General features: G+C 40.9%; 1 protein-coding gene across 1 annotated transcript in view; it reads left to right on the top strand.

Moving 5' to 3' along the window:
* The window catches only part of ADAMTS17 (ADAM metallopeptidase with thrombospondin type 1 motif, 17), a 183,254-nt gene extending 161,862 nt beyond the window's left edge, over positions 1-21,392 (top strand). Inside the window, exons 20-22 of the mRNA XM_010572039.1 lie at positions 1,290-1,442; positions 17,146-17,323; positions 20,526-21,392. Coding sequence (XP_010570341.1) covers positions 1,290-1,442; positions 17,146-17,323; positions 20,526-20,677 — 483 coding nt within the window. The 3' untranslated portion in view covers positions 20,678-21,392. The remainder of the gene's footprint in view (positions 1-1,289; positions 1,443-17,145; positions 17,324-20,525) is intronic.
* The last annotated feature ends 939 nt before the right edge of the window (positions 21,393-22,331 follow it).

Here is a 22,331-nt window from a genome sequence, read left to right as displayed (position 1 = left end):
ATCCCCTGAAGGGGAGAACTTGACATGCTAGAGGAGGTTAGTTTTTATCTCAGTTGGTACATATATCATTTTTCCACCCACCTGTCCCCAGTGGCTCTTCAAGAAAATTTCTCACTCTTAACCACTGCAGTGGCATGAAAATGAAGAGCAGAGAGACTAGCTATGCTGTTGTGTAGTGGCATGCACTTAGGTGGCTGTGACAGCATCAGCAGATCTGTTACTCTATTACCGAACTGGTTATTTAAACCAAATTCTGTTTCAGTTCATGCCAGTGTCCTTTTCCCACCTAGTACAGTCAATGAGATCAAGACAAATTCTTCAGTAAAACAGAATTTCCAGCCAACCATTGGCAGAAATAACAAATGGGTAACCAGATATCCCTGCTCTTTAGAAGCTACCTTCATAGTGCCCAGGCACAAAAACATTTGTGGGTAATTTGTGCTCACTTGCATGAATGTTTGTTAGAGTGCCCAAATGTTTGAATCAAGTCTTCGTTCAGCAACTGATTCTAGCAGCTTTGGTAGCCTGGTGCTTTCTCAGAGGACTTCAAACAGTCCCTGCTGATGCCTTTGGTGTTGAGAAGTCTGTCTTTCATCCCTGCTGATGTCTGTGGCTAGCTTGCTGGCCATGGTTGGAAGCTGATCACAACACTGTGGCTCACTGAGTAGTGCCTCTCCTGAGCTATCCCCTTTGTACATTGAAGTTCTTCAGAACTAACGTAGGGATGAGCAGATGGCAAATCAAAGAGTGAAGGTCATGTATGTGTTTCACATGAGAACATGTATAAGAACTGTGACTTTGCCATGGTATGTACAAACTTTACTGCAGAAATGTGTTTGTAACAGTGGTCTCATGCTAGGGTGATTTAAAAATGCATTTATCACCATCGTTTTACTGCCATGATACATCAAGGGTTGTGGCAGTTCTGCGTTGTAAATCTCAGTGTGTCTCTTTTCAGTATGAATGATGAGCTCTTAAACACAAGATTTAGTGTTTTTTTAATCTGTAACACCAATTCTAGCAAAATGCCAGCTGATATTTTTCAAAGAAAGTTGATTTTCAGAATTACCATTTTTTGTAAGTAAAATACTTCACAACCAGATATCATGCTTTTCAAATTACTCTTTTATGTTTGAGATGGACTTAGATTATTGGGAGAAAAATCTTACGGGTTATCTGTTTTCCTCTGTGTTCATAAAACCAGCTTTTCCTTTTAGCTATGTTACTAAGATAAAAGTTATCATTTCTAGGCATCATGTAACAGAAAACAAATACCTGTTTTTTTGCAGTGCTCAGCAGACTGTGGCAAGGGGATTCAGAAAAGAACAGTGACATGCACAAATTCTCAAGGAAAATGTGATGCAGCCACCAGGCCAAGAGATGAGGAAGAGTGTGAGGATCACACAGGCTGTTACGAATGGAAAACAGGCGATTGGTCTAAGGTAACAGTGAACACTACATGGTATTTTCTTTCTGAGTGCAAAGGTGTTCAGAGTGCTATGCTTCTGTGTGCTGTCTCCATTAATTTGCACTTTAAATATTTGGAAAGGAACAGTTTAACTGGTTTTTATTGGAGGTTTTGCTGGGATTTAAACTTTCCCCTTATGCCATTTATATCCCAAACATTGCAACACAGGCTTGTGGATATGACCCAGCAAGTTTTAGAGAAGTGTATTCCAAACAGGATAGAAATGAGTATTAATTGACAGCTTAACCATCCAAAGGCAAAACCTACACAAGATTCCCACCACAGGTGGACTCTTGTTGTCAAAAAGCTACTTTATAAACAATGTTGAAACTGCTTTCCCTATTTCAAAAAGCAAATTCTGAACAGTTCTGGCTAGCAGACTGAATTCTACAGAAAAGAGTTCATTAGCAGTATCTTCCAGGAGTGCAGGGAACTAAGGATGTGTCCCATGCCCAGCCTGGGCAAGCTAAAAAGAAAATAGCAGAAAGTTGTTTTCCTTGAGTGTAAATATGTGTTAAAAATTTGCACTTTGGGTTAGGAAGCTAGTCACTGAGAAAAAGGGAAATCTCACAAGGGGGCTGTGGTGAGAGTTTTGTCTCCCTCAAAGCATCAGTATGGAGCTGAGAAGAGAGCTGGACCTTAGTCTTCTTATCCCACAGGTGATAAATCTGAATGTTTGGCAGAACTGTTGTTAAACTGAATACTACTGGGAGGAAGCCCTAGCAGACTCACACAGAAACAGAGGTTAACTGAGCACTCACAGCTGAATTCTATTCCTCTGCCTCATGCAGGTCCTGCATGCAGAGTCAGACAGTACACTATCTTATTACCACAGATGCAAGACTAGAGCTGTGCAGCTGAATTTCATGCTAGTCTGGGACCTACACATCATAGTCCAGTCCTAGACTTATTCCAACCACCTGAAATGAAAGAAAGCCATGAATTTAAAAGCAGAGCCAAAACCATCAGTCCCTTCCTCAGGGCTGGATTTTACCTTCACTTAGGCCTGTTTGAACTTAGTTTCTCCAGTGACATCAGTGGAATTAATTCCTGAATGCAGTGGATTAAACCAGAGCAGAGTCTGCTCTGTATTTACATTCTGATCTTAAAGAATAGGTAGTTTTGCTTGGGAAGGAGGCCTGGCAGTGTGAGAAACTCAGCCTTTGCCAGTGTTATTCATAAAGCATCCTTTGCATTACTGACTTCATGTTTGCATAAAGAACTAAAATTTCCCAGGAATATTATATTCCAGTTTGGTTTTATCTTATCTTTGTAACTGTACTGTTCTTTAAACAGAAAGTCTACTTTGTGTTCTGGAATGTAGGGCATGTGCAGAAACCACTGGGATACAGTAGTTGCATTTTGCTTTCCAAAAACCCAAACTCCAACAAGCAAAATCCTGTGAAATAGAGGGCCATGATGGGCAAATTGGCTTATCTGCAATCACTTTTTTTTTTACATTGTGATTAGGAATTACAAATATTTATAGATATACTCTCTCATAGATACATGAATTTAATGGTGTCAGTGCTGGAGAATGCATTAAGAACCTGCCACATACAAAAAGTCTGTATTTGTGCTGAGCCAGGAATTTGTATCACAGAATGTTTAGAGTATTGAACTTTATTTTATTCATAACCTGGCACACAGAGTCCTTGCAAGCTGGCCAAAACAAACAGTTCCTGTGTGTTAACAGGTGAAATAACATTATTTATTTATTTGTGGAATTTTAAAACATGTTGGCATGCAAATTGACCCGGATTCTCTTTATAGGGAGGAATATGAAATAATTGTGTAATCACATTATATGGATTGAAATTCAGTATTGTATGAATGGTTCCAATCTGATAAAGATATTGGCTCACTGCTAGAAAGGCTGCAATCGTACATTGGTCACAGTAAATAGTGTTGTTGATGGATTTACTGTCTGCATGCGAGCAGGGCAGAATCAGTGCAAAATCACTTGTTATTTGCAATTCTTAACTCAGGGTCAGGGTCCTCCCTGTGCAGAAGGGCACAAAAGCTTATGTGCTGCATATGTGGCCTGCTTCTGTCTGCAGAGAGCTTGTGCCAACTCTCTGCTTCCCAGGGATTTCACCCTGTGTGAGTCCAGCAGGATGTTCTTGGACTTAGGTTTGGTTTATAATCAGCATTTAAAATTCTAGACATATTGGTTAATTCTGACTGGACACTTAGGTCGCACAATTAGATTCTTATTCTCTGAGTAGAGGGGTAAACAGAAGACACCACTGGATTGCTAGAAAAGAATATGGTAGATACAGTTCTTTGAAGAAAATGTATTGTCCCAGAAACCCAGATAGCTGAAATGTTTGGTGTGGAATTCAATTCTTCGCAAATCCTGAGCAAAGTATTTTCATCATGAGGATCCAGAAGCTTTATTGCAGAGCTTAGACTTAGGAGGAGAGCTTTTACAGCTATCAACAACTCCTCTTTGGTGTTCTCCAGCTTAAAACAGTTCCTCCTTTAAGGAGAAACACAGAGTCTGTGGCAGTTAGATTATAGTGAACTCTTTAAAATTCATACTTCCAGGGCAAAATTCCATTGTAAAACATTTGTTCCCGGTGCTGTAAAAATCGCTGTGAGAGAGCTTTGTGCTGACTAAGATGGAAACTTTTTCTATTACTACAAATTGATCTCAGAACAAGCAACAAATTTTTGCAATTAATGCCTTGTGCATTTGTTATTTATTGTTAAGAGTCATCAGGGAAGCAAGATTTAACTAACAGTAGTAATTATCACAGATTAAAATAAGGGGCTTTGATGCTTTATGTGCAAACAGCTTGCGTGGTGACTTGGCCTCCAATCCTGAATTTCCCAAACCAAGATCATTTGAAGATACCAGGAAGCCATGTAAGAAAGAGGCAAAACCTCATTAAAAAGTCAAGTCCAGATACAACTTGTAAATAGAACAGGCCATTTGGGTGGTAATGACAGACTGTTATTTTTATACATGAATACATGGACTCTGCATGAGAAGACAGATCACTTCCCTAAGGAGCTCCCAGCCCTATATAAATAACTTACCTTGTGTCTGACAGCAATGACTATGGTTATCCTATATCAGATCTTGGATCCTGTTGCATTCAGAAGGTGCAAGAGTGGGGTGGGCAGCAGTAAAATCTCCAAATCTATGCCAGGCAGGTTGTGGTTTTATGTTCTCAGACCCTGGATCCACTTCTGTGTAGAAGAGGTGAGGGCTGGAGGCATGGCCATGCTGATCTTCAACCTGCACCTACCAGCCAATACCTCGTCCACTGGCCTTAGTAATGGCTCTGCAGCCATTGACTGTCCATGCTCTGAAGAAGAGGAATTTTATTCCATTTTCTGTCAGGTTTATTTGCAGATGGTCCTTACTGCGTATTATAGCTGTGGAAAGCATTTGGAGCTAATTGAGCAGATTCAGCAAGCAGTCTTGGCTGTGAAATTTGTGTATTCCCAATGTACGTGCAGCATACTTCAAGTGTTGCATGAGGAACTATCTAGTTCACTTTGCAAACACATAGGGCCAGGTCTGTAAAGTTATTTTAAATGTCTTTGAGGTTACCTTTGTTAGTCCAGTGCTTGAGATTAACAGACTGTGTACCATAATTCTAAAGACAGAGTATTGTTCTGTTACTAGGAACCATGTGTAACCTGCATTACCACTGCTATTAAACTTGCGACTTCTCTGCACTACTGCAGCTTCTCTTTTAAACCCCTTATCTTAAAGGGATGTAATAATTTTTAGCATTTAACACCAATGCAGCATTATGAGTTACATAACTAAACTGTTACTGGCCCAAAAGTCTTTGAACCTAGTTGAAAGATAGATAGCACAGTAAGAGACCCACTGAAGGTATTATCCTGAAATAATTTTTTTATTGTCGCCTGGATTCTTCAGAATTGCAATTCATTATAACATCCTTTTTAATATATGATGCAATATACAAATGGGAATCCAAGCCATCTCCTATTCAATTGTTTCTTCCAAAAGGAAATTCCACATCCAGTTTGCATTCAGTTAAGGAAACAAATATCTCATACACTCTTTCTACTTGGAAATAGTTCCTCCTTGTTTGAAATCTGAGCTGTTAAATGTTCTAGCACTCAAAGCATTTTTACATTTTTGTTGTAGTTGTGCTAGTCAAAAGAACAAATATAAGTTGTTCAGTTTCCCAGCACTTGCCTCAGACTCCTAGGCTGCTGAAAATACGCCTCTTGATGCTTCAGCAAGACAGTAGTTCATTCCTTCATGATGAATTGTATTTTGCTGACAAACTTTATGTCAAGGATTACATTCCTGTGAAGAATGCGGGCAGCTAGTGAACAGAATGTGTCTTTATGTATGTGTCTCTCTGGACAGCTTAGCAGGACACACAGCCTGAGTCTGTACTGTTCACGTGCTCTAGGCTGCACTTGAAGGGAGCAGCTGCAGGACTCTGTGTAGAAGTCTACCTTGACTCATGTGGTCGAAAACATATGTCCCAAATGATGTGGGGGCGCGCTGCTGGCCTGCTGCAGGGAGATACAGGCTTAATGTATTGGCTAGCTATGGTGGTGACAACGATCAGTTGTGCTTGAAGGTGAACAGCACTAGGGACTACTTTTTAGCTACCCAAGGCTCCCGCCATGTCCTAAGCTCTCTCCCCTTCTACTCTAGTAATATGTAGCAGGGAATGCATTCAGGTGCATAGGTACAGGCCAAGGCTGTATTTTTTGAGTTCCTTTTCTCCAGTTGGCTTTTGGACTCTTCTAGGGTATAACTGAAGAGGCAAGCTTATATAGGAGGAGCAATTCTCTGCAAGATTTTTATGGCTTTTTCTCCATTTGCAGTTTTACTTAATCGTTTCACTATTTTATGTGCCTCAACATAGTCTATTTCTGTCCTGTGACTGAAGTACTGTATTTTGAGCCAATAGCACAGAATGGTTCATGGTTCCCAGTTTCATTTTTTCGACTATTCTCCTTTTAACTGGCATTATATCAAGGAAGGTAGAATTACAAGCAAGATACACTAGCTCCATCATTAGTGCTGAAATTCACAAGGGTGCATTTTCAGCTTTGTGGGTATAAGTTTAAACATGCAACTTCTGTCCCTCAGGCAACAGTTTAGCTTGTTAACCTATTATATTACATAGCCCAATGAAAAGATTTTTAGAAGAAGAAAGATACATAGAAGCCTTGTAATATATTGGCTTTGCCATATTTTTTTTCACAGTTACAGTAGGTGCTCTGTAAATACTAAGGCCTATATTAATCTCGGATAACCCAATGTAAATCCAGGGTAACTGTCCTTCATTCTTCCCCATTGGCCACAAGCCAAGGATCTTACTCAGCACGGTGTGTTAGATATCAGTCTTTCTTACATTAGTGTAAATCCAGATTAATTGACCAGTTAAGTTAATGCAGGCTTATGCCAATGCCATGCAGATCAGCATCTGACCTGACAGACAGTACAAGATCTTTGGGTCTTCTGTAGGAACCATCACAGATTCATGCTCTCAGGTGAAAACAGAAATATATGATATGTCAAGCTGGGTTTCAACTAGGAGAGAAAGTAGAGGAGAAATCTTTTTCTACCACTTTACATCTCATATAACCACCTGGTACAACTTTCATGAATTCAGAAAGATTGTACACTCCAGAAACTGGAAAGCACTAGTAAGGATCAGCTTGGCAAAGTGTGATGTTAAACAATATTCTTGTTGCCAAATAGTGTCAGTAGTGATAAAGCACATCTGAAAAATTACCTATAGCCACCTGCCCTCCCTGAACATCAAGAGTTGCCAATTTCTTTACAGTATGTTGCTCAGCCTATGAAATGCTGGCTATGGGTTCTCATCCCAGGAGAATATTAACAATAGGGAGGAAAAAAATCTAATTTCCTATAACAAAAATACCGGGTTTGTGCCAGACATTGAGGTGTTTCATACCAAAGATCAGCAGTCATTCATCACAATGGGTGGTAACAAGGAGTTTGTAATTGCAAATTAATTGTTTTGGCAGGATTATAGTAGGTTGTATTCTCTAAGAGATAAAACCCCTAGCCTTGCAGGATACCAAAAAACATGTTGGGGTTTGCTTTGGGTTTGGGTTTGGGTTTTTTTCAAAAAAATACTCTACAATCTTCCAGTGCCAGGAAGGCATGTTTACTGAGTTCCAAATGTTTGTGAACATCAACAAAATCCTCTATATGCCTCACTTTTATTGATTAATTCATATTACATGATAAGAAGAGTAAATCAAGGACAGCTGTGGTTTGAGAGGTGTATTCAAAGCTGTTATAAATATAGAAGAAAACTGTCCTTTGTTCTAACATTCATTACAAATTCATGGCTTGACCTGCCATCTGTTTATGATAAACTATGGACAACTTGTTAATTCTTCATAAAGATCATAACCAAGTTAATCTTCTTACCTTGGAGAAAATAACTTTTCTTGTTGAATTGAGAGAAAACTCCGTGGGAGGAATGGTGGCTTAAAACTTCAGTCGCACATCGCAACTGACAGACCCTTTTGTGCTGCTTATTCACTTTGGCTCAGCAAACAGCTTCAGGATTTATGGCTGCTCGTGTGCATTCAGCACCATACCTAGGAACTGATGTTAGAAGATTGTCTACAGGCCTCACTGTTGCAAATCAGTTGTTCTCCAGAAAGTGATACAGCTGGATGTGACAGTAGAAGACCCAACAGAGTGTATTCAAACACTCTGCTTCTTTGGTCCTAGGCATGAACCAGGAGCCAGAGTATCACAGTATCCTAAACCTAACTACTGCCCCTATGGACTGCTCTAAGTTGTACTGCTAGTTGTGGTTCCCCACGGTTTGTTCCTCTGGCGCGTGATCACTGATGTGCAAACCACAGCCTTTCTTGCCAACAGCTTATCTCAAAATACCCCACGCTGCAGAGGATGAGAACAAATGGCCCAAAATTGGTTATATCAGCCACGGACACTCCTCAATTTGGGAAAGTTGTTGCCAGTACCCTAGTAAAAATTTCATGCAGCCCTTTAGAAAGGAAGATGGAAAGCCATTGCTCTGCATTTCTGAAGTAGAATGGTACCCTTCTGAGTTGTGATGAGTTAAAACCATCACTTTTAGTTTAACCTTCATTGAGAAAATGCATGGAATAGAATAGATCTCTGTGTGAGAGAAAGCTAGTGTTTGTTGTAAAAAGGAGAAAACACGCCTCTCTTCTGCTGCAGTGAAATCAATTTTGTTTATAGTACTATGGGCCAAATCACTGATGCACCAAAATCAATGGCCAACTCCCAGTGACTTCAGTAGCTAAAGATTTCAGCATAAAATGAAGAATTCTGGCACATGGCTTGCAGTTTACATATGACAGAGCTCCAAGGCTATTGGTTATTTTTTTTTTTTTGTCATCTTCACTGTCAGTGCAGGGTGTGCTGGAGTTTTCTCTGTTCCCTTTATGATTTTATTCCACAAGGAGACATGAGGGGAGACATCTCTGTGTTCTTGCTGCCATTTCACAAATCTCTCACCTTGGCTGCTTAAAGCCCAGCCCAAGGTCCTTCTACTGCCTTGTACCATCAAGTAGAACTGATCGCTCTGTTGTGGACAAACTTAGAAATATAGTTTTCATACCTCCACTGGAAATACGCAGTTTAGGAAAGAAAGGAAAGTTCATATGAGTTCAGCTCGTATTATTAACTACAGACTTCTGTATGATCATGGGTCCATCGCTTAATTGAATTCACATCACTGAGTCCTAGCCATCTGACAGTTAGGTGCTGTGTTTGAGCTAGTTGTTAGGCTCTGTTTAGTCATTGCAAGACAGGCAGCTCCAGGTAGTAGTTTTATCTTCTTTTCTTAGTAAAGGCTGAATTGCCCTCTGAAGCCGTGATGTCTCTCTGTTAACTGCAAAGAGAACATAACCAGAGCTAGTTTAGTAAGATGAATCCCACCCCTTTTGCTCTTGGATTCTCTGTCCCCCCCCATCTGTGAAACATCTTTAGGTCAGAGGTGTAAATATTGTATAATGGCACTAAAACAAGGTTGAGCCTTTATCTAGACTTGTGCTAACTGCCAGCCCCAGTCGATGCAGCTGTAGTTAGAAACCTAGGCATGGAAAGTGAAAAGATGCCGACTACAATGCTGGCTGGCTATGTCATTTCCCTGGGGACTGTAAGCTACAGAAACTAAGTCCTTCTCATGCCTTTGAGGCAATGACTGCTCCTTATTTGCACAGCTCATCTCTGCTGGAGTTTCTGGGAACATCCATAGTACAAATTATTTTGATGGTTCCTTAGTGAAGGAGAATGTACTACAAAAAGACCATATTCATCAGAGTTTTGTTTGAAGTGGAGCACGTTCTGTCACAGTGTTATTGTCTCATGTTCCAATGCAGCCTCCAGTGATCCTATTAATTGGAAGAATAACTTTTCCTTTTTGATACTTTTTATTTAAAAGCCTAGTTCATTAAGTGCATTTTTTTTGAAGGAGAATTAAAGCCTCCCACCAAGATCAGTGGATTGGAAATAGAATTCCATCGTGACTTTTTTACTCTTTTTTTAATGTGAAAAAGAAGAAAGCATGAAAGACAAGCCTGTTCAAATATCGACATTCTTTTTCTCTGAGTTACTCTGAGATGTTACAGTGTCTAGGATCATGTTTTTAAAAATATGAACAGTAGGTAATTCACCATTTAAAGTTTGTACTACTCATCTGAAGAGAGTTTTGCCCCTCGAATCCTTACAGCACGCAATATGTATCACTAGCAGGGACTGCTATAATTTTGCAGTCTTTTCAATAGCCTTTTGAGATTTATGATGACTACCGAGGCATTAAGGTGACAATCTTCCAGAACATCTTTAAAGAGCAATTAGTATCAGCCTGCTGGTGATCCCTTGTTTGACTGTGCAAAGAGGTGAAATTCAGTGTTAGTTCAGCATCATACATTTCAAAGCTGAGTAGCTCCTTGCCTAGAGAATGCTCAGGCAGGACTGAGATGACAGAGATGAGCAGCCTCTTGCTGAAGTTAAGTAATCCTAATGGAGTCCTTAGTTTAATTACTTTTTTAAATAAATTGCATTTAGGTAGCATTGATCATTAACTGATGAAGAACTAAAATATGTGTTCAGTGGAGCTTCCATTCCCAAGATATTCTTTCAGGCTAACATCTGCAACAGGAGTCAGTGGAGGACTATAGCTCACGTAGCCCATAAAAACATTGCTCAGCATAAGTAGCACACACTGCTGTAGAAGCAGTGTAAATTCTCAAGCAGTCAGCCTGAGGTGAGTTATGTGATCCCATGGTTACATAGTTGTCCATTACTATCTAATTTACTTAAAATTAGCTTGAATATGCCTTTTACGTAAGGTGTTTTTCAGCATCATTTCCTTGCAGTTTTTCAGGTGGAATAAGCTAGGAAATATTTCCATGTGGTACCTGCCACAGGTCAAAACATTGCACACGCGCTATAGGTGGCGTGCTAGAATATGGTACTCTATAGGCAATACCATACCTTTTCACATCTGTGCTTGATCCTGTTCTTGAAATCCAGTTTGAAAGCTTGTGAGAAGTAAATCCTGCCTGATTGGTATAATGAATTAAATGACATTTCCTCATTAGCATGCACCTGGGCTGCATTGTACAAGTACTTAGGGGCACTGTCACTATCCAGAATATTCATGTATTCAGCTCTTAATCTCTGAACTCTCTGTACACAATGGAACTTTTCAGAATAGCAAAGCCAAGCTTAATTATGCAGTGAGACATGCTGGATGTACTGGTCAGGTCTTGTTCCTTAGGGTCATGCAGTTTGAAAGCACAGCTGTAGGCAGTTTGCAAAGATTGCTTCTCTCTTTTCCTTCTAAGATACTGTCACATCAGCCATGAGCATTTTCTGCTATAATTTATTGTTTCTTCCCATACTGAAGGATATGCATTTTTTCTTGACTAAATTAAACAAATCAGTCATTTCACAAAAGTTTCCAAATGAAAGATGGTTGTAAGCAAGACCAGATATGTTCTCTTTACAGATCTGGGGTTCAAAAAGAAGAAAAAAAAGGAAAAAAAAGAAAGAAAAGAAAAGAACAAGGAAGCTTGAAAAACAGCTTACATTTTGCTTTGGGCTAATTAGATCTTATCAGTGAAAAGACAGAGATTTCTTTCTTTAGCATGCCATGGTCAAAGTTGACCTAGTGTTTATGAAAGCATATTGCACGCTGCTTTTCAGCTATAACTATAGAGTTTAAATTAGTGATACTCATAAAAAGCCTGATGTTAGGGTGTGCGGAGCACTGACTTTCAGAGCACACACATGTATACTATTAAGGTCTCAGGAATGGAGCAATCACAGGACATTTGTCATTCATCTCTGATGCCATGTTAGAATGTTATTAATAGGAATTTGTCTTGCTTTCTTTCTGACTTTCATAGAGGCAAGAAATAAGACCCCTGGGGGAAAAACACTCTACCCTATCCTAGCGCCTTGAAATACTTGAACTCTAAAGTCAGTAAAGCACAACTCTATCTCTGAATATTGGAGCTTTAGCCATAGTGTTATCCTTGGCTTCAGCAACTTTCAGCAAATTGGGGACAAACCAGTATTTTTAAACATCAGATGACTGCAGTCTGATTAATAAAGAAAAAAAAAATCTTCCCTTCAGCTTAGTTATAACAGTCATCTTGAACTATATCTCCCTCCAACAGATCAGCCTTCTAATATTGGAGTACGTTCAGGATTGGCTGAAGGGATGCTATGACCTTTCTGCTAGAAAAAACAAGTCTCTTACAAAAAAGACAAACATCTATCTCTCAGAGGCTAGAAAAGTGACATTTTTAAAGGTGACGTGTGGTCTGAATGCATCCCTGCCTAGTCGGCAGCCCTCAGCTAAGCCGTAAGCGATGCTTCATTATCCCATTCAGTCCTGAACAGATCACAGCCTGTCCTCTGTAGTGGTAAACCTGTACCTTTTTCTGTCGCCATTAAGCCTCAACACAGGGATTCTTTGGACTGGTCTGTCTTATGCATTCCTCCAGCTGCCCAACAGCAGCCCTGCCCTGGCTTCATTCATTCTTATTCCTCTGTCTTTCTCTGGATATCTTTTGCAGATCAGGAGTTGAAGTCCCTGACTGATCTCAGCACTTACTGTAAATTCATTCTATTTTAATACCTAATATTCTCCTGAGGCATTTGCTTTCAAAGCAATTAGACATCTGTCAGCACCTTTGGTAGATTTCAAGCTTTCGTATCAGTATCCTAAGGTGGAAATAGCATTCCAGTTGAAAAATCATAGCTTGGTCTTAAGGTTGGAGTTTTTCAGTGAGTAAATCTTCTTTAAGCTGATGAATGCAGCTGCTGCCTTGACAATTTGTGAGTTTATTTCCTTCTGGATATCCCCACTGGCTTGCATGTTACTGCCAAAGAATGTCAATGGAGGCATTTTTGTATTCCTTTTGCCTTCTCAAGCAGTGTTTGAACTGGGAGTTACAAGGGCTCTCATTAGGTTTGCTTTTTGTAACTGTTCATTAAACCCCTCTTTTTTACAGTGCTGAACAATCCTTTGATCTTTGCATGTGGGTGGATTTCCAATTTACAATGGCTATATAGTCAGTTCAGTGGATTATGGTTAAACTACATGAATTTTGCATATGCATTTTTCTGATGGTATCACTGGCAATGCCTGGTGGAAGGAAAAAAACACTTCTTTGTTTGACACCAGCATCTCTATTCAACCACTTGTCGAAGTCCCCAGCTTCCTAGAGTAGGCAAGTTGCTTGTGGGTTTTCTCTCAGTACTTGCATAGTAGCTCAGGTGGCAGGCAGAGATCGACACACCTCTGAACCAGGTTCCAAAACCAGTCCTCCACATTCATAGATCACTTTACTCCATCATACATCAAAACATTTGTGTTTCTTGACAGTTACACCAACACTTGTAAAGGCTTTTCCAATTTTGACAGTATATTTGTTACTACCAGTGTTAGAACTCAATATTTGCCCAAAAAGTCCAGTGTCCAGTCAACCACATTTTAAATATGATCAGTGCAGTTACACTGTGCAGCACTGGAGCCTCCCAGCGTTCTGCACAGTGGAACTGTACCAGCTCTACAGAAGCTGGATCAAGTGCTGGGCTGTAATGCTACTTGTACCCCTGCAGCCCAGGGCACACACTGCCACAAGCGATATGCTCTCTCTGGCAGCTGTTGGCTGCCTGGAAATTCTTCTGTTTGCCAGAAGGCCACAACACCTTTCCTTACTCAAACTCCTCATGACCTGTGTCCAAGTCTGAGCATCCTGTATCAGAGGGCACAGAGTGAATCTAGCCCTGAAAACTGTTCTGTGGATATGCTCACTTGCTCTATAAGTATTTGGGAACAGAGAGACTGTAGCAATGCATTTAGCTGTCCAGAGTAGGAGGGAAGGTATTTATGGGAATTTGCTGTTCAGTTGGAGTTTGATTTTTATGCCTCTTTTAATGATGTCCTCTTTTCATAGTGCAGCATGAGTAACAATTCCCCCTTTGTATGTATTTTGTATCTATTCCTATTTCCTATTGAAATTCCTAGGAAAGAGACTATCCAAGTACAGAGTTGAAAATTTCGTCTTAAAATAAGCCAGATGTCCAACCTTCCTTTAGCTGCCAAGCCCAAAAGAGTTCAAGAAAGATGTTAAAATCTGTCTTCCTGGCTGTGAAAAACTAATTGCATAGCATAGGTGATGATCCCAGTCTCCCAGGAGAAGGAATAAAACTGCTTCGGGCAAAAACTCTGCTGTTATTTGTCTAAGGATTGGAGTTGGCAGTGTCTGTGGAAAAAGTTTCATTGCTTGCCCTCCTTGCTGGTTAACAAATGCAGAGACAGGAACACAGACAAAGGTAGGTGAGTGTTTGTATGTTGGTATCTGAAAACCTTGTTCACCTTATGAGAAAAATGCTTTTTTCTTTCTTTCTTTCTGCGCCCCCCCTCCCCCCTCCCCCCTCCGTTAAGAGCATTCATAAGCACAGGGAGTGCCTAAAAGCCAGAGACAGAGGTTTCAGACTCACTATGTTACAATCATGTGAAGGAACCCCATGGCCTGGATGAGTTATTTTATGCCTGAGTGGTAACAGCTATTCTGTTTGTAAAATGGATGTACAATTCACTCCCCTTGCAAAGGATTTTGTGAGGATTAAGATTAGTAAAGCACTCTGAAGACTGAAAGTGCCATTGAAATCCTGAGGATTAGAGGTTGCATATGACTAGTGAAGTGGAAGGGCCTAATAGTTGCATTTATCAGGATAAAAATTGTTAACTTTAAATCCAAATGTAATGGCCATGCCTGACTGGCCTCCAGACTGGTAGAAACCACTGAAGGCACACAGTGCTGGGGAAGAGCAGAGGGACACCAAAGACTAATGTAATACCTAGATCTCACTGCAGAAGCTCAAGTTATGAAGGGGGTTTAAATAAAGGACTTAAATGATTGCTTTTTGGAAGAGCTCACTGTAGGGCATACAAAGGAAGGGCTCATTCAGCATCATCCTAAATACCATAACCATGGTTGAGGTATTAATAGGCAGTGACCAAATTTTGATGTAAATTCAACCTTTGAAAATCTAAGTGCAAACAAATCTGTCGTAAACTAGTGTGTTGACCCTAAATTGAAATAAGAAGGATGTAAAGGGAAAAAAACCCAACAATTATTTATTAAAAAAAAAAAAAAAAAAAGACGTTCCGAAATATATGTACAATTTTAATATAGTACAACTGCTACCTTCAGAATACAATAATCAGGTCGTGGAGGGGGCTGCATAGCTGGAAACACAGAGGTAAGCTGCACACCAGGATGGCTTAATGGCAAAGTACAGAAGGGATCTGAGCCAGAGATTGTTCTGAATGGAGAAATTCAGTCCTAGAGAAAGGCACTAGGAATAAATAGGCTAACAGGAATAAAGAGCAGGTGAAATATAGGGGGAAAATTAAGAGAAAAGCAAATACAAATTCAGTAAGGACACCAAATACAAGAAACCTGTTTAATAAAGTCATTAATGTGAGTGACTAAAGAAGAAAATTAGATAAACAGTCTATGTTATTTTTGACAACAGGCTTCACTGATCCTACAAGTCCTCCTACCCAGAAATAAATTGTTCACATTGTGTAAACGTATTTCTGCACTGGGTTGTCTGAAGCAGGACTCCATCAGACCTATTTTACGTGGTCCTGTTCATCTGAGGCCATTTTTTCTCAGGCCTTTTAGTGATCCACACAGGAAGGAAAAGCTCCCTGTGCTCTACCCAGAACAAAGCTATACTTCTTGTATCAGACGGTCTTTGAGAAGCAGCGGGGGTTTCTTGTGATACTTACAGAACAAAATGACCACAGCTTTGCTCTGCTCTCCCCCATAGATGGGGGAGGTGGAGGCCTACATATATTCCATATGTTCTTTTGCCCCTAGGTCCTAGCCTTGCAGGCATCCACACTGCATAGACATCCTTCATACTTGGACTTCAGTCCAGCCCAATGGTGCTCATCTTTTGAGCTTCTTCAATGATTGGCATGCTGGTTTTAAGAAGTAACACTCTGAGGCGATAGTGTTTTTGAGGGAGAGAGCTCCATTGCACTGACTTTGTTCAGAAACAGCAGAGGACAGAAAACATGATCTTTTTGACATCATCCTAATTATATCTCCTGAGTTTTCCCCCACCTCCTCCTCTCCCCCATCGTTTGCTTGTGTGTGGCTTTAGCAGAAATAGGAATGTTACCAAAGTCCTGCAACCCATTGTTTCTTTATTTTAAATACAAGGTTCTTTTATTAACTCCAGCTGGTGCACCTCACTGTGCTCACTGTGTTTGCTTTATTAAAATTGAACAGCGTGCAAGTAGGACATTGTAAATCACAAGTGACTGGGCCAGAGGAAGAGGGAGGGAGGGGTAGGGACTCCAACTGTATGACAACAAAGAGAGCGTATAAACAGGCTGGGCCTCCTGGCTAACAGAAGCCAAAACTCGTGGAGTACAATTTGCAATTGCTCCCAGGAGGACAGACAAGTGCCAGACAGTTAGCAGGGATAGATGAGAGTGAATACTTGAATACCTGATGTGTTCTCTCGTATACTGGAACAGAGCTTCTCTAGAAGTCTGGGCATGCAGTAGGAGCTGCCTGCCTCTGCTGTAATCCTTGGTTTTATCTTATATCAGTGCCTGGCAGTGGTCATCTTGTCTGTGGAGGAAGCCTTGTTAGGCCATCCAAGTCTTGGAGAGGGCTTTTAAACCAAGACAACCAGTACTACTGGGTCCCTCATGGAGAGGGAGGTGGAAGCTGCTCGTCCATAATTAAGCAGTATACGTTTTCCAACTTTGCCTCTTTGTGGCTGGTGGAAGGAATTGCATCTCTGCCTGCTTGAATGTCATGGGCATCCACAGGGGCAGTCAGTGTAGATGGACTCAGAGCAAGTTCAGACAGAAAGACAACAGCTTCCTTCCCTGTGCCAGAACAGTTCCTCTGCTCATAGTACTCCCTGAAGCTGCAAAATCGTCATGCACAAATGCAACAGCTGTATGAAGGGTCCCTCGCTGACACAATGACCATGTTGTTGAGTCCATAGCACCATAATGAGCTGCCAGTATGCTGCACACTTCAGCTCTGGCAGTGATTTTTCTGGTGTATGTGTGTATGCGATTTGGAAGCCACTCTGCTTGGACCATATCTCACTGCCTTCTCTTCTCCAGTGCTCCTCAACCTGTGGGAAAGGCCTCCAGTCACGCGTGGTCCAGTGTATGCACAAAGTCACCGGGCGCCATGGCAATGAGTGCCCTGTCCTGTCCAAGCCAGCAGCCTACAGGCAGTGCCACCAAGAGGTCTGCAATGAGAAGATAAACGTCAACACAATTACCTCGCCCAGACTTGGTAAGTGAAGAGGTGTTGGGGGAAAGATGCCACCTGTGAAGGACCAGACAAAGCCCAGGGTCCCAGTGTGCCCAGCGTGATAAAAGTGGGGCTTCAGAGGGTTGCCCAGGGCCAGAAATTAGAAGAAGGCCCCCCCAGTCAGGCTCTAGACTGAAGGTCTAGTGTGGATAGGTCCTCTCTTATCCATTGATCCCTGCCTCAGGCTTTGCCTAAGCTGGAGTGCTCAGCAGTGGATAGACCTGAGAGACCAACGGGAGCACACAAATGGTGGGTGATTGACTGACTAATCACAGAGGTGGGGGAGCTGACAGGCATATCTTTCTCCATCACAAACACCTTCAACACCCTGCTTTTGCTACAGTGAGTGTAAAGTATGATAATTTATTCATCCATGCCCCAAGAAAAGTACATGACCTTGAAAAGTAGAGCATCACAGGGGTTTTTTTCCTTTTCATTTGCTGCCACAGGGATGTGGTTTGATGAATTGATTTGCCCAGTGAGGCAAGAGAGCATCCAGCCTCTTTCCGTGAACCCTCTGATTTTCTGCCACTGTCCTTCTCACCCCACCTGCATCTCCTGTGTACCTTGCTGAGATGAGAATATGGTGATAAGCCATCTGTCTCCCAAAACACCTTAACACTGTATGTAAGAAATGTCTCTAGTTAAGAATGCTTCTGTTAATACAAAATTGTGGGAATCCATGATTTTCCACGTCATATTTGCTCTGTTTATAAGGGGATAAAAGTATATTTTTCCAAACTTCAGCCCTGTGTGTTCAGCCACAGCTCCAAGAACCAAGCTGGTTTCTTTGCATTTCACACATCATCACCAGTAAGAAGAAGTTAACTGAGCCATCAGCTATACTGACACAGCCTCATCCGTGCCTCCCATTACTTTCAGTACAAGAGGCTGGGTTGTAAACAATGCTGCTAAGAGTTTCCCAGAAAGAACAGCCTTCACCCTCTCAGCAGAGCTAGTCTTGTAGGCTAAGAAGCCTCTAATACATGTGAAAAGGCAGAGCTGCTGAGTAATAGAGAACCATTTTCTAATAGCATTGTCCAGTATTAAATAACACTTAAACTAGGACTGGACTTGAAGCTTCTGAACTGAAATTTGTTTCCCAAAAGTTTAACAGATGTTTAAAAGAATATTGGAAATTTTATCCTTGCAAATGCAGTCATACTGAGAAGCTTCTAACCTCTTTTGTTTAAGAACATATGAGAGTACTTCCCAGATATTTTAGCACTAAGAGCATAGTGAAAGGAAAACATTTCATTTGAGAAGTAAGCCCTTGATACACTGATGAGACAAGAAATCCATCCTAATTCACATTTTAGGACAAAGCAATAAAAAACTCACGTGTTTAGAAGACTGAGGCGGCTCAAGTTCCTGCTGAAAGTAATCTGCAAGTAATTTGGGATGCTTTTGTTTCTCAACCGGGCTTGGAATCACCAGGGCCAGAAACAATGATATTTGATATTAGCAGAAAGATATATCATTGAGTGTTTTGCTCTTCCTGCTTATACACAATTCGCATTCGATTATCTTTAAACAAGATTTTCTGTTTTCTGAAATGGAAATCTCACCAAAAGAAATTATACAGAAAAAATTTCCAGTAGTCTACAAAACCCACGCTGCCTTATCCCCACTCCAGAATGTTTTTCATCCCAGGTAACATTTTCAGAAGTATCTAAGTGTGGAATTCACCTCACCTGACTTTTACATCTGTGTCCAGTGTCCCTCAGTAGAGACACATTTGGAGGGGGGTTTTTCTGTCCCTCAGGCACCTGACCCACATCACTTCCTCAACATGCTTTCTGTCTTACTTCACAACCTATGAGGGACCTTGGACCTCTAAAATATTACACTTCTAGCTTTGTTTGTGGCTCAGTGTCTTTCTATTATATAAAGTCTCTTATCTCAGATTTATAAGGTCTATCTCAGGTGTTCTTGCAAGATGTGTAATTTGTTCAGCTACATCATGTTTTCTATGCCTGGTTGGAACCATAGCTAGTGGGGAGTGCTGCAGATCTAACCCTCTCAAAAAGCCCCTCCACTGCTGGCAGACTCAGAAATAGCTCTACCCTCCCGCTGTTTAGGATGGTGACTTCCACTCAATTTTTTTCTCACAATAAGGTCTTTTTTTAAATTGGCTTCATGTTCCTTTTTTTTTCTGGGACAGTGCAACTTCATTTCGTCAGATTCTGTCAAACTTTTGCTTCTTGTCCAACTGAACAAAGCTTCAGTGAAACATCCCTACCAGTTTTGCTGCCATTGTTTTCTGGTGCTTGGCACTGAGACTCACAGCTAAATACAGGATAAGACCCTTTCCTGGTTTCATCCAGCAGAGATGAGGAACAAGGGACTCAAGATGCTGCTGGGTCAGCACCTTTTAATGTTCTTTAATCAGACCATTTTTTCCCAAGCTCAGAGGCCACAATATTTGTTTAGAAGATTTTCCAGTTATCACAGAATTTGTAAGAATGCTACATACAATTTATAAATCACGTACCGTAAAAAGCACTCACTATACGTGTGCATTTTTATCCAGTGTACAGTTTTGCTACCATTACTTTTTTATAAAAGCACATATGACCCTTTAATGATATTGTCAACAGATTCAGCAAGAGTGTCTTTCCCCCCTGTACAAACCTTTTTTAAGTCTGAGGGAGCTTCTGCTGTCCACCCCCCCCAATAGTTAATTGTTGTCCTACTGTTTTTACTACACTAAGAAGTATTATTTTTTACTTCCTATTAATTTATCTTTACATCCATCAAATTGGGTTTGATTTTGCTCCTCTGTAAAAATGTTTTCCACCGAGAGGATGATGGCCACTACTGAAAATGTGCCTTAGCAAAGCACTCCCCCTGGGAGCACACAGCTTCCCATCAACTGCTGTGCCGTGTTCATGGACTTAAATCTAGGCCAATGCTTTAGGCATTTTGTTCATCTAGGCCTATTTGTCACTGAGACAAAATAGGTACAATGTGAGGAGGCTTGCGCTCCCCAGTCATGTCCAGCTGCACCCTTGCAGTGAGCATTTCCAAGAGCCTGATATTTTGGTAGAAAGATCATCATCTGATCTCCATTGCTAACAGCAAGATCGGCCCTTTCTTCCCTCATATGCAGTGATTTTGATCACATCTGCAATGCTGTTCTCTGGCTAATCTGCTAGTTTCTCCTTTCTTTTCTTGTCCAAAGCTGCTCTCACGTACAAGTGCACAGGCGACCAGTGGACAGTGTACTGCAGGGTGATCCGGGAGAAGAATCTGTGCCAAGACATGCGGTGGTATCAGCGCTGTTGCCAGACTTGCAGAGACTTTTATGCAAACAAGATGCAGCAGAAGAGTTAATGAACCTGTGCTACTTCTTAGAGTATTACAGCTATTTGTATGTAAATCACGGACTAGTAGGTCTGAGTACTGGAACTTCATGAGTTGCTACAATGTGGTGGATTCCAAAGCATACCTAATAAGACTTGAAACTAATTCTACAGACTGGATACCAAAGTAATCCACTCATCCACCTTAAAAAAACAAACAGAAAGAGTCATCTCAAGGAGCCAATCATTTTATCGTATTTTGACATCCTTACATTTTTCATTAATACTTTTTACTTTAATATATTAAATCACCAGCCACTGGATGGCTTGCTACCATTAAAGAAAAGGACAAGAGTTGCAAAGTGATTACATTGACTAAGGCTATGGGTACCTCCATGAAGGAAGGCCTCTGGCAAAATAATTCAGCAAAGGTAGAGACATTACTTAATCTTTTAATCTTGGCTTTCATCTGATGTTTTCAATTCCCAACAGTTATCCCACTGTGGAGTAGGCTTGGAGGGACACGCATAAATGAAAGGCTTAATTTAAAGAGAGGATTTGCTGTAAAAGCTTATGAAAACTGATAGCAGAGGATGGACATCTCTGAAATTCCTGCAGAAAACTCAGTACAATTATATCCAACATTCCAAGTCATATTTTTTAGAGCAACTAATAGGGACTGCTCTTCTTTCTAATTTTAAAAAACAATCCTCTCTCCCTTTTCCCCAGAATAATATTGTTTCTTTTATGAAACTTAATTTTTCTCTGAGCTTAATGAAATGGAAGCTTACTAACAGCAGTAGATAGTTACTTTGAAGCAAGTACCATTTACATGAGATGGGAGAAGCCAGAAATCATTTCATCCAGTAGAGCTCACTGAGGGATTGCTTGGCCTAATCTCTCTCCAGTTTTTACAAGTCAATCAGATAATGAGACTGAATGTTTTTTTATTTTAAGAGGGCCATGAAACTGGATAGGGTTGGTACAGAAACAGGATTTGGAACAACCTTTGTGTGAAGGATGGAGTGGAGAGCAGAAGAGGTGTTTCCTATCTCTTGGCTCTTGTATACATCTGAGGTTATGTAGCCTTTTGAGTCAAAAGTAGTCAAGGATCCAAGACATTCAAAGTGTAATCTTGAGCTTGTTGAAGCCCTAAGGCTAAGACTTCCATTGCCTTCAGTAAGGGTTAGGATTTTGCTCACTGTATTTTAATGCTTCCTGTCTTACTTTTGTGGTGCTATCAGATTTGGTGCTATCACATTGGTGCTATCAGAGCACTTAGCAAGTGCTGCATATATGATACTCTCTTCCATGTCTCTGCACTTTAAACCAAACTCCTCTCTGAGATGTGAGACTTGAAACAGGAGCTCTACCCAGGGCAGAGTTTGTCCCCTCCGTTAGTCCTACAGATCAATGTCTCCCTATCATATCTTGCTCCAACATGTATCATTTCCCTTGCCAGGGTCCAAGGTCAGTTGTGCAGTGGTTAAATTACAGCCCACTCTTCATGACATGAACAGAGCCGTTTGGATGAATTACAGCTTTGTACTCGCTCTAGAACTGCGTGTTACTGTTTTATTCTTTGGAGATGAGTGCAGAACTAAGCCCAGCTACTACCCCCAGCCCCTGGGCCAGTCTGAATTGCAGCTCACACCTGTCCTCAAGTTGTCTTTGTTGCTGTTGTC

The sequence above is a fragment of the Haliaeetus leucocephalus genome, unplaced genomic scaffold (assembly GCF_000737465.1).
Source record: "Haliaeetus leucocephalus isolate CR32 unplaced genomic scaffold, Haliaeetus_leucocephalus-4.0 Scaffold339, whole genome shotgun sequence".
Lineage (NCBI taxonomy): Eukaryota > Metazoa > Chordata > Aves > Accipitriformes > Accipitridae > Haliaeetus > Haliaeetus leucocephalus.
Note: the sequence above shows the minus strand (reverse complement) of the source record. Positions and strands in the feature narration are given on the sequence as shown.